We start from the raw sequence: 12,369 nt of genomic DNA on the forward strand, positions 1-12,369 counted from the left end.
AAAGATCCGTTTTCTGGTAATTATAAGTCATGCTCTCATCAAAATGAGTTTGAACTGTGGAATCTTGGAGCAAGTTCATTCCAGAATATAAGTGTAGCGATAGATTAGATACAGAATTTTCATGACTAGTGTGAATTACAGAATCTCTATACCACAGTGAGAAAGATTAGCATCAAGCTTTTCAAGACTCTGAATAATGTATTGAAATACATGGAAGTGTGGATATTAAAAAAGATGGATTACTGGAGTTGATGAATTGAGGTATAGAGCCACAGATAGCTCTACAGAACATCCTGCTTGAAGTACAAGACCAATAAGTTTCTTACGATCTGTGGTTTAGTCAGTAAAGAGGTCAAGAAGAATGACTAAATGCATTAACCATGTCACTAGATAGAGAAGAAACACGATAGAAGTAATGGATCTTGAAGGACATAATTTCATGAAAGAACTTCTTTAGAATGCAAAAGACTGAATAGCGAGAGAACACAAAGAATTAATTGAATTATTGAGGAATGCAAATAAAAGGATCAAAATAGGAATCTGTAATATCACTCTGGTAGTGCTGCTGCTCTCCACCAGACATGGCACCATCGGAATTTTCTTCAGATGTACACGCTTCCAAATAGTTCGGGTTTAGTTCATATTTCCATGCAAAGTCAAAAGAAATTTCGGGTTTTATGCATTCGCATTCTTTTCCACCAAGTTCTTTATCTTCGCGCACTTTGTTGTTCGAAAGACGTGTTAGTGGTAAGTGTTGATTTCTTTTGGATAGTGTAACGAGCTTCAGTCACCTGTGGTAGTTTGAAGACAATATTTCTATATGCTTGTGCAGGTCTTCATTACGAGCTGTTACTTTCTTTATGTAGCCACATTCCGTTACATTTATTGCTGATGTCCTAACGCTGTCCATTGTTTACATTTATGTAATAAATAATTTTCATAGCTGTGGATTTTGAAGGTATTCGCGTATTACGTTTTTGTTTGTTTTTCTTTTTTTGCGGACAGGCAACACTAAATTTGGTGAAGATAAAACTGTGCTAGTAACAGGTTAATGTTCGTTTAGTAAAAAAAAAAATGTATTTATAACAAACTGAATATGCTATCTCTTACTATGTTATGTTTACAAAAGTTTTAAACTAAATCTATAAAAATTATGCAGTATTTAAAACAAACCTAATGCTGTACAAACACAATAAACTACGTCTGTTAAAGTGATATCTTTAAAAGTACTGTTTTAAATACTTTTGTTTTCATTTTTTTATTAACAGATTGGTTGGCGTTCTTTCGCTAAAGAGAGACCGACAACATATCCACTGTTCTGGAAATTCTTGAATATCTGCTACCCTGCCTTTGTCACTCTTCTAATTATTTATTTTGACGTGTTCCAGGCAATGACTTGTCATGGGAAATTGAATTTAGAAACGGATACCAAAGTAAAAACCTTGTTATCAATAAGTTTAGGTGACATATTAGTTCTTTATTTGAGTGTTTCTATTTATAATGAGCTATATTAAGGTAGTTCAAATGAGAGAAAATTAAAAAAAAACACGAAAGTGATTACAATATTTCATAAAATATGGGGTTTTATGACAAAAAGCAAGCTTTAAGATATTTAACTGCGACAGTGTTCATATAACATAGTTTTTTTACCTATGTTTTCAGGGTAGGGGAACTTACTTTTTTCATTGAAATATATATTAAAATACGTGTATCAGTTTTCTTTTAAGAGTTCAAACCGTAAAACTAATGTTAGAGCTATATATTTGACTATGGTTTGTTCAACAAAAACTGCTGCTCACATTCGGTTTCACCAACAGATGTCTTTAACATCCATCTATGGTTTACAACTGTACGAAGTCACAAAAGTCAAGGGCCATTCTCAGAAATAAGTTAGTTTTGGTATTACTTTACTGACAATTCAACGGTCCGGCTACCATACTCTTCTCAGACTTGGTCTCAAGCTAGACAACTTAAGAGTACTTGACATTACTGTTGTGTGCTAATGACTTGGTCTCAAGCCAGACACGTTAGAAGAGTTGACATTATAATTGTGTGCTATTGACTTGGTCTCAAGCCAGACAAGTTAGAAGAGTTGACATTATAATTGTGTGCCAATGAATTGGTCTCAAGCCAGACAATTAAGAGTAGTTGACATTAGAATTGTGAGCTAATGACATGGTCTCAAGCCAGTCAAGTAAGAGCGATTGACATTACTGTTGTGTGCTAATGACTTGGTCTCAAGCCAGACAAGTTAGAAGAGTTGACATTATAATTGTGTGCTATTGATTTGGTCTCAAGCCAGACAAGTTAGAAGAGTTGACATTAGAATTGTGAGCTAATGACATGGTCTCAAGCCAGTCAAGTAAGGGCGATTGACATTACTGTTGTGTGCTAATGACTTGGTCTCAAACCAGACAAGTAAGAGTGATTGACATTATAATTGTGAGCTAATGTCATGGTCTCAAGCCAGACATATAAGACTGATTGACATTACTGTTGTGTGCTAATGACTTGGTCTCAAACCAGACAAGTAAGAGTGATTGACATTATAATTGTGAGCTAATGTCATGGTCTCAAGCCAGACATATAAGACTGATTGACATTACTGTTGTGTGCTAATGACTTGGTCTCAAGCCAAACAAGTTAGAGTAATTGACATTACTCTTCTGTGCTAATGACTAGGTCTCAAGCCAGACAAGTTAGAGTAGTTGACATTGTAATTGCTAGCTAATGACTTGATCTCAAGCCAAACAAGTTAGAGTAGTTAATATTACAATTGTGAGTTAAAGACTTGGTTTCTAGCCAGACATTTAGAGTGGTTGATATTATTGTTGTGCGCTAATAATTCAATAAATTTCTGGAGGTATCACTACTCTACTTCCAGAAGATCGAAACCGGCTGTTAAATGAAATTATTAAGAAATTAACATTTGTTTCCCAAATGAGCAATACTAGGTTTAACTTCTAAATTAATGTAAAGAAAGCAGTGCTTTTTTGCTAATTAAACAACTTGGCCAATATATATCTGAAGTTAATAATTTGTAATCCTAAAACGATATTAAACTAGTTTAAGACCAACATATTATTTCTGTTTTTTCCTTTTATTACAGCCAATTGTCACCATTAGACCATCTTTAACGATTCCCTATAACAATAACTCTTCAGAAACTCTACCAGAACAACGCTCGTTAAATGGTTTTAGGATAAAAAACAAGACTGAATTAAATTTTACTTCTTCCCATCAATGCGATCACGTGATATCAACTTATGTCGTACCTAGTGTATTACATTTTCTAGCTTTTGTGTATGGATTTTATTTCTTTCGAATTCAAGAAAACGAACAACTCTACGCTTTGATGGAAAGGGTGAGTCGATAATTTGGAAAATAGATACTAAAAATAAATATAAAACCCAGAATAGATAGCTACAGAGAAATAATAGTTTTTTTTTTTCCCTTCTTGTAGCTCCCTGCTAGTACAGCGGTATGTCTCCGGATTTACAACGCTAAAATCAGCGGTTCGATTCCCCTCGGTGGTCTGAGCAGATAGCCCTTTATGGCTTTGATATATGAAAAAAAAACCACACACACCTTACTTGTACATCTTATCAAAGAAAAAAAAAAACTGTCGGTAACATTTTATCTCTTTTTATTTTTCCATCTGAAGATAGATGATACAGAACAAACTCTTGTAGTTATTATCAGTACATTGGTTTCACGGTTTGGCATATAAGTCAATTTGATGGAACTTGATTTATTTGCTTAGCTCATTTCATGAAATCGATTAAAAAGAAAAGGAAAATTTAAAAAGTTATATCTTAATATTAACGATTTATTTCACTTCTTTGCCACCAGTACCTGTCAGTATGTTCTTCTGGATAAAAACGCTGAACATCTGAATTACGCTTTACATTCTAACAGTTACCAATGTGTTTTTACCCAGAAAGTAAACATATAATGGATCATGTAAAGTAAACATTTTCTGTCATGCTCTCGCCACAGATTACATGATCTACACCAGTGAATCTCACAGACTTTTGTTTGTAGACCACCTGCGTTTTTTTATTTCGGTGAAATATAATGGGACCTATACTTCGTGTCATCGTCTTTTTTGTGTGAAATTGTGCAGAATTTTCACGGGCCACTTGAGGGGAGCTCGGAGACCACAATCCAAGAACCGTAATTTGCTCTGTTGCCTTTATTATTATATGATTTTCATAAACTTTGGAAGAAAAACTTTTGCATCCCAAAAGTGTCTTGACCAAAACGAAATTATCAACTAGACGCTTTTCCAAACATGGAGTAGTTTTTTGTTTTGACGAACGTAATTTCAAAAGAGGGTTTGTTTGTATTATAAACATAAACAAATCAATGTTATTTTTATACTATAATCAGAATCTTTCCCATGTCAAAATCTATACCAAAACTATACCATATGTCTGTATTTACTTATATGTGCCTGGCATGTTCGATAAATGTTATAACGACTTTCTGGCGTATTGAACGCAATTATAGTCAGAGGTTCTGAAAATCCTTGTTTCCGTTACTGTAAATGGGATAGTTGAATGATGCAAGTGATGTGGAGTTTTGTTGTACCTAAATAACCTCAGATTGAATATACTAATAATCAAAGTTAGTTTTCTCCCAGATTTATTCCATGAAGTTTACCTCACTATCCGGTAGCCACAGAGAACAAGCAGATTTGCTAGTAAAGAAAATCTGAGTTCAGTTGTTTTAAGTTTTTTGCTCGTGTGAACCTAAACAATGATTTATTTTGTGGCGTGTTGTTTCTTTTGTCAAGTCAGGTTTAATTAGACTTCACTTAAAAAATCCAGAACTATCTGTCACTATAGTTTTGCCAAGCTTACATGACAGCTATATGTACTTTATAATATGATATTTTATTACCTAATCCGAAAGAAGGATACAATAAAAAAAAAGTTCCTTATATTTCTTTCTTTTTTCCTATCATTGTAAAAATTTAATAAATCTGTGTAGGTTACTGAAAACATTAAACAATAATTGTATTCCTCACTAACACTAAGGCACCTTTAGCTGAAGTTCTTTCTTTTAATGGGCAATGCTGTCTTAGTGCGAGTTTAGGTACAACGTTTCAGTTGCTAATATCTAGACTGGGTTCAAGAATGAAAGGTACCCTAAACTAATCAAATGTTGTATTCAATCTTTCCCCTAAACAACAACATCTTTCAGAAATATCACTTCAAATGAACTTCTGTTTCTAATTTTTCCAGGTTTTTCTTCAAGCTCAATCAGCTACTGGATCCCCAAAGTATATAGTACGGAATTCAAGGTAAACGACTAAAACATCTTTCATACATAGTTGCTACGCATGTAGACATATTCTTTTTAAGAGTGTACAAGTAACATTATGTGGGTTTGTTTCGTTTGAATTTCATGCAAAGATACTTGAGGACTATCTACACTAGCTGTCCCTAATTTAGTAGTGTAAGGCTAGAGGGAAGGCAGCTAGTCATCACCACCCACTGTCAACTCTTGGCTACGCTTTTACCAACGAATAGTGGGACTGAGCGTTATATTATAATGTCCCCACGGCTGAAAGGGCGAGAATGTCTGATGTGACGGGGATTCGAACCCGCAACCCTCGGATTACGAGTCAAGTCCCTTAACCACCTGGCCATGTCGGGCCTGATATTATGTGGTGTTCCTTTTGTGGAGTTCTTATATAAAATTGAAACTAACAAGTACTTATAAAGATCTTAAAAAACCTGAGGTTTTGAAGAATTGTAGGAAGACTCTTTCTAAATCTCCCACAGCAGGTGATCCACTATTAGACAAAGATGATTCGGGTTTACAAAACAAAATATTGGCTTATAATTTTTAGTGCACATATTCATTTTATACTGGTCTCTCTATTTTCATTTTTAAAAAGAAACAGGGCAGTCAAGATGGGCGTGATATATTGGTTACCTTGCCAGGTATGGATTGCAACGCCCGGAGCCTGAGCTTTTATATACCATTTAACATAATTCATACTTTTATACTATGCCATCTAATTCCTTTACTCTGTTAAGAATATCCGTATATACTACTGATACTGAAAACTGGTTGCTCTTCCTCTAGCTATATTTGAGCTTTAATATCTCTCTTGACCTGGCTGTTTGTAGTGGCTAATGCTTTCTTCACCATATTGGACATGCTAACTTTCTGTTCTGGTTCGGGGAGATAGACGTGTCCCAGTGGTTGCTGTGATGTACTTTGAATGCACTCATTAGCTTAAAAAAAACCACAAATAAACAACAAAAAAACCTTCACACTTTGGAGCCTTAGGTGCGTTATAAGAGTGACAGCCAAGTTCCACTATTCGTTATAACAAAAGTAGCCCAACAGTTGGTGGTAAATGATCTTGATTAGTTGGCTTTTCTCTTTTTTATCACTTCAACATCAAATGCGATTAGCACATACAACAATCAAGTAGCCTTGCTCAAAATTAATCGAATAAACAAAACTGTGCCAATTCACGTGATTAATTTAGGGCGCGTTGTTTTAATCTTTATTTGCTCACTCGGTAACGCTTTGTAATTACTGAACTTCTGATAAAGTTAACAGGTAGTGCTCAATCAAATATTGTTTCATCGGTGATAAACGGCTATTGCCAAATAACAACTGTCTTATTACAACGGCATACAATTGCATATCGAAACACAAATGCACACAATGCAGAGATATCCAACGGTTAGAAATCAATGTAAGAAATTATCAACATTATCAAAGAACATTTGAAAAGTAGGGAAATATTCCGTAATAATAGAACCCCACACATTTAAAAATAAATCGTTTTAGAAACGCCTTCCTGAACGAAATTAAAAGGCTAACAATAAAAATGGCACAACTCTCGCTCTCATTTTGATACCAAAACTGACTAAAATATTTTTGAAACTCTGAAACGATACAAAATGAGTGGCCTGAACCAGCGTTCTTAAACATTTCATTGCCTCCCTAAACTATAACAGACTAAAATGTAAGTACAACGAAAAACCATTAAGATTTACATGTGAATATTTTGCCATATTTTATTCTTTTTGTGAATTTCCATGTATCAGCAAGATTATTGTGTCGAAATGGTAGTTCTCAAAGTGTGGTTCAAGAAGTTTCTTCAGGTCGTCCGCGGGCTGGTCCCAAATGCAAGCCATTCACGCGTAACGCCATAGCCAAGGCCACACAAGATAACAGAACGGGTGAAGTAGGACCGATAGGTGGTTCGTCGGGACTTTTGTCCTATCGAAATGTTTCACAAACGAGCAAGTTTGAGAACCACTGGTTTAGCTGAATAACAAAAACTACCCCACCCTCGCACATAAAAACAGCACACAGTTTCTTTGTGCGAGGTATTTAAGTTACATATAATTAGAGGTTCCGGACTTGTTGACATACGTTGTTGGAGATAGTTTATATCAATGTTTTCCGACGGGGAACAGTAGATAGCTACAATGTGAATGGTATTTATATTCTTTATGCAAATGTTATAAAATATAGATTTATTTATATCATATTTAAAACTTCCCTCTATTGCTATTTTATTAGATGTGTTATTTTTAAAGTATAAAACTATTCCAGTTTTTACTAGTGTGTATGACGTAAATAATATGATTTAAATATTAACATCTTGGTTTACTTTAAAGTTTCTGATACGATTAGGTTATCTGAATTAACTTATTTGTTTATTTCAAATTTTTAGAGACTAAGTTACATTTAAAATTAAAATGTAGTATTTTTATTTTCTCAGTGAATTTTGTGTTTGTTGTATTTGTTGATTTGATTTGTTTGTTTGTTTGTTTGTTTTGAATTTCGCGCAAAGTTACACGAGAGCTATCTGCGCTATATACGTTAGTGTATCCTAAGTGGTATGGCTTGAGATTGGGTAGATGAAAGTAGCATTTATCAATTACATAGAGGTCTTCTAGATACACAGCCCGTTTTGAGAAGGTTAACCGTGAAGTCGACACAGTCGTGTTGGTGTAGCTTTGGTTGTTTTGGTGTTGGGTTCCTGTGTTCGTATAGGTGTTTGTGTTTGGTAGAGCTGTGAGATGAGGTGTAGTAGTGTTAGTGTGTTGCATACTTATGTATTGTGGTGGTTTTTCAAGAAGTGGCAGGCGTTGTTCGTGGGATAGGGGTGGGAATTGTGTACACAAAACGATACAAAAATACATACTAAGCAACCAATCCACTCCACTCTTACACACAAAATAACTCCTATACATAAATCACTAAACAAAAAGTGGTCTAAAAAATACAAACTATTTACACATAACTATAGACCAAAGAGCATAAACAGCCTACTTTCTCATACAAAACAAAGTACAAACATAGATCAAACAGAAGAAACAATCCACCTTTTGACACAAAACATAATACAAGCATAGACCAAACAACATAAACTGCTCCATCTTGTCACACAAAACAACACACGAGCATAAACCAAACTACACCATCTTCAGGTTAACCTGAAGATCCCTAAGAAAGTCGAAACGTTGTTCTTTGCTTCATTGGTAAATGTGTTAATACCCATACCAGCCGTCCTGAGACACACTCCGAGTCTCGATCGATTCTCCGCGGTGAACACAGAACAGAACAAGTCATTCTATAGCTTTATGCCAACAACCAACCAACTAAAATTCAATTCATCTTTCAAAACTATCAGTATACCATACCTTAGTTTGTTCGTTAAACACAAAGCTACACAATGAACTATCGAATATCGAAACCGATTTTTATCCTTATCTGAGCCACCTTAGAAACATACTTTGGAATCAAACCAATGTTACTGTATTCCACAAAGAGGAAAATATAACCCCAAAACCTAACAGTTACAGCCCTGTAAGTTTTTTTTTTTTTTGCCGTCTTCTTGACAAATTTCTCGAAAACGTCATTACAAACCATTGTACTAACGTATTATTTATCATATAAGTTAAAAGTCTGCACTCCATAAATAAGTCCTCCACTGGAACAGCGGTAAGTCTTCGGATTTACAACGCTAAAATAAGAGGTTCGATTCCCCTCGGCCGACACAGCAGATAGCCCGATGTGGCTCTGCTATAAAAACATACACACACACAGACTTCATACATAAACATTAGGGTACTTGTTTTCAATTTGCATATGATATGACTTACTGAAAGCATTTCCCAAATAACTTCCCTTCCCCTTCTGCAATTACATGAACCAAACAGGAGAATGATATAAGAAATTGCGCAACAAGAACAATTTACAAAGTTTGTCTCACGCAATCAACAAGACACCGTAACAAATCTCCCCAGTTATAACGTAACCACATCCTAGTATTCAAGTCAGATAAACTTCTAGAAGTTATCTATGATATGAGATTAATTTAGACCAAACATAATGAGGAAATTAAAAATTAAATTTGGAAAGTATCGAATGTGTATGAAGCTGCCGGCCACAGTAGAGACACTTCAGACAAGAACATTCTGAACATTCAGATTAGATAAATCATTGAATATGCATATGCAGCTTAGTTAAATGTTGCAAAGCATGATATCTTTAAACTACAACCGATTAAAAATTCCATTATCTATGCAACTTTAAAACCACTTATATAAGTAAAGCTTATACATTACTGCTCCAACACTCAATTTTCCAGACAGACTTTACTATTGCTCTGTTAATTAGTTTAATACTGTAGAAAAACCAGTGATCTACATAAGTTCATCAAAAAATTCGACGTTAATATGGAGTGTGTTCCTTTTATTGATATTTGTTGATTCTATTTTCCCAAGGCCTCCAAGCGCTAGTTGTTCGAAAACTGGACTTCTAAGCATTAGTGACGTTTTAGTCAAATAAGCATCTAGATGGTGAAGAATCGTGGACAAGTTAGCAGAGGATTGAATGTGTGAAATTTATAATATTTCCTGGCTTTGGCCGTCAATTCAATTTAAACTTGTACCTGTTGTATTCGGAATTTTTCACGGCAAAGTTACGCAACAGGTTATTTGCTCTTTGTCTGCTGTGGGAATCTAACCTAGAATTTTAACGTTTTAAGTCTGTGAACAATAAGTTACGTGATTTAACTACAGAATCGTGAGCGAATAGCTGGTGCCTGGACTTTCTAGCTTACCGTAACCTAAATTACAAATCTAAACTGGCTAACTAAATGTTCTATTGAGAGCTCATAGGTAAGTGGTGAGAGACTGTAACGTTCCACTCTTTTTATCGAAGTAAAGCCATTTTTAGTATACAAGAAACAGTAAATGCTGTCTTGCTCAGATGGAAAAGGGTAAAATGGGTTATTTGGCGTATAGGCATTGAGCCCGAATGAAAAGTCCGATTTAGGAACAATTTCCTTGATTGGTTTCTTTGGTTTTAAATTTCGTGCAAAACTACTCAAGATATATCTGCAACAGCCGTCCCTAATTTTGCAGTGTAAGACTAGAGGGAAGACAGCTAGTCATCCCCACCCACCGCCAACTCTTGGGCTACTCTTTTACCAACAAGTAGTGGTATTTACCGTAAAATTATAACGCCCCCACGGCTGAAAGAATGAGCATATTTGTTGTGACGGGGATTCAAGTCCGCGACCCTCAGATTACGAGTCGAGTGACTTAACTACTTGGCCATGCCAGGTCCACTTTACTTGAACGCGCCTGGATAAAAGTATGTTCGTTTTGTAATTCACAAAATGGTTACAGTAGTAATTTTTGCATACTTATAATGCCAGTGAGCTGTAAGCCAGCTGGTCTGGAAAAATTTGTTTGTTTTGAATTTCGCACAAAGCTACTCGAGGGCTATCTGTGCTAGCTGTCCCTAATTTAGCAGTGTAAGACTAGAGGGAAGGCGACTAGTCATCAAAACCCACCGCCAACTCTTGGGCTACTCTTTTACCAACAAATAGTGGGATTGATCGTCACATTATAACGCCCCCACGGCTGAAAGGGCGAACATGTTTGGCGCGATGGGGATGCGAACCCGCGACCTTCAGATTACGAGTCGCACGCCTTAACACACTTGGCCATGCCGGGCCAGGTCTGGAAAAATACGAATTAAAATAATAAAATATTGTTCACACGAATGCGTGTCAATTATTATTTTTTCCAATACCTTTCATCGTACTGTGTTAGCTCTTACCTTATTCAGCATCTACACGAATTACCAGCACATACATTCCAACACACGCAGTTTCGACCACGCCAACGATCTTACAATTACTATGCAAGGCAACAATTTCGTCTCAATCGAAGATTCTCTGTGTGAAGCACTAGCTGGGCTAACCCAACAGCCATCAGGATCTTAGTGCTTGTCTTGTACTCTACTAAAAGTACTTAGTTTGAAAACATTCAACTCACGCCAGAAATCTCGACTCAAACTCAGAGACATTACAGACTGCCTCAAGCCAAGCAACATAAATAGCCTGTATGTGTTAGCTGCAATCGTATCACCAGACACAAGGAAAGTGATTGTCAGTTGAGCAGGGCTAACTAGAGAGGCACAAAACAGTACACACCCTGTATAGGATCAGGTGGAAGTGAAGAAGCGCCTGATGTCATTGAATATTTTCTGTACTTCAGCTGAATCACTAAACATTACGGCAGAGAATCTCTCCAGAAAAGCAGAAAAGGACCAAAACACCTGGAAAGTCCTCATTTACCTACGTTTCCACATTGGAAGATCTTGGGCCAACAAGGTAAAATGGACGTACTCCAGAAAAACCCTGAGACTGTGATGAGAGGCAAATAATGTAATATATACTGTCTGTCAACAACACCAGGTACCATGCACAGCAAAAACCGTTTGCCATGAGATGTAAACACAACAGCACGAATAAAACCGTATAATGTTGTAAATTCAGAAAGTCTTTTTTAGAAAATTTTTCTATACTCTACATTTACAATGCACTTTGACCGAAGAGCTAAGTGTTAACAATTTATACATGTAGCCTTGAAAACTCGCCTTAAGCAAAGTACTTAGCCTAGTAGTTTAGGTTGCAGTGTATTGTTAGGTCGGACATGACTCAATTCTTTGTGTAAACTAAGAAAACAAAGCTTTCCAGCATTTTCCTGGGCCAGATTGGCAACATATACAATATATACTTATGTCGAACTTATAAAAAACAACGTATTCTTCTTATTATTTTTCGGTCCCGTCGATGGGTCAATGGTAAGTTAATAAATTTACAATGCCAAACATCAAGGATTGGATTCCCCACACTGTACAAAGCCCAGATAGCCTATCGTATAATTTTGCACTAACAAAACGACAACTATATGTGTGTTGATGTCCCATAGTAATGGCACTCATAAAAATAGCAACTCGAATAATGCAAAATGGGTAAATATGACATCGATAATAGTGGTTTCAGTAATAATAACCCGAACAAAA

General features: G+C 35.8%; 1 protein-coding gene across 8 annotated transcripts in view; it reads left to right on the forward strand.

Moving 5' to 3' along the window:
* The window catches only part of LOC143232463 (uncharacterized), a 42,164-nt gene that overhangs the window by 6,035 nt on the left and 23,760 nt on the right, over positions 1-12,369 (forward strand). For 6 of the 8 annotated variants that reach the window (XR_013017539.1, XM_076467946.1, XM_076467948.1 and 3 more), the window contains 3 exons: positions 1,269-1,433; positions 3,110-3,364; positions 5,250-5,308. Coding sequence is in view for 7 of the 8 variants with exons in the window: in XM_076467946.1 (XP_076324061.1) it covers positions 1,269-1,433; positions 3,110-3,364; positions 5,250-5,308 (479 nt within the window). In the remaining variant the exon portion in view is untranslated. The remainder of the gene's footprint in view (positions 1-1,268; positions 1,434-3,109; positions 3,365-5,249; positions 5,309-12,369) is intronic. The other 2 variants (XM_076467949.1, XM_076467953.1) reach the window with 1 other exon arrangement.

This window comes from Tachypleus tridentatus, chromosome 11 (assembly GCF_004210375.1).
Source record: "Tachypleus tridentatus isolate NWPU-2018 chromosome 11, ASM421037v1, whole genome shotgun sequence".
NCBI classification, from domain to species: Eukaryota; Metazoa; Arthropoda; class Merostomata; order Xiphosura; family Limulidae; genus Tachypleus; species Tachypleus tridentatus.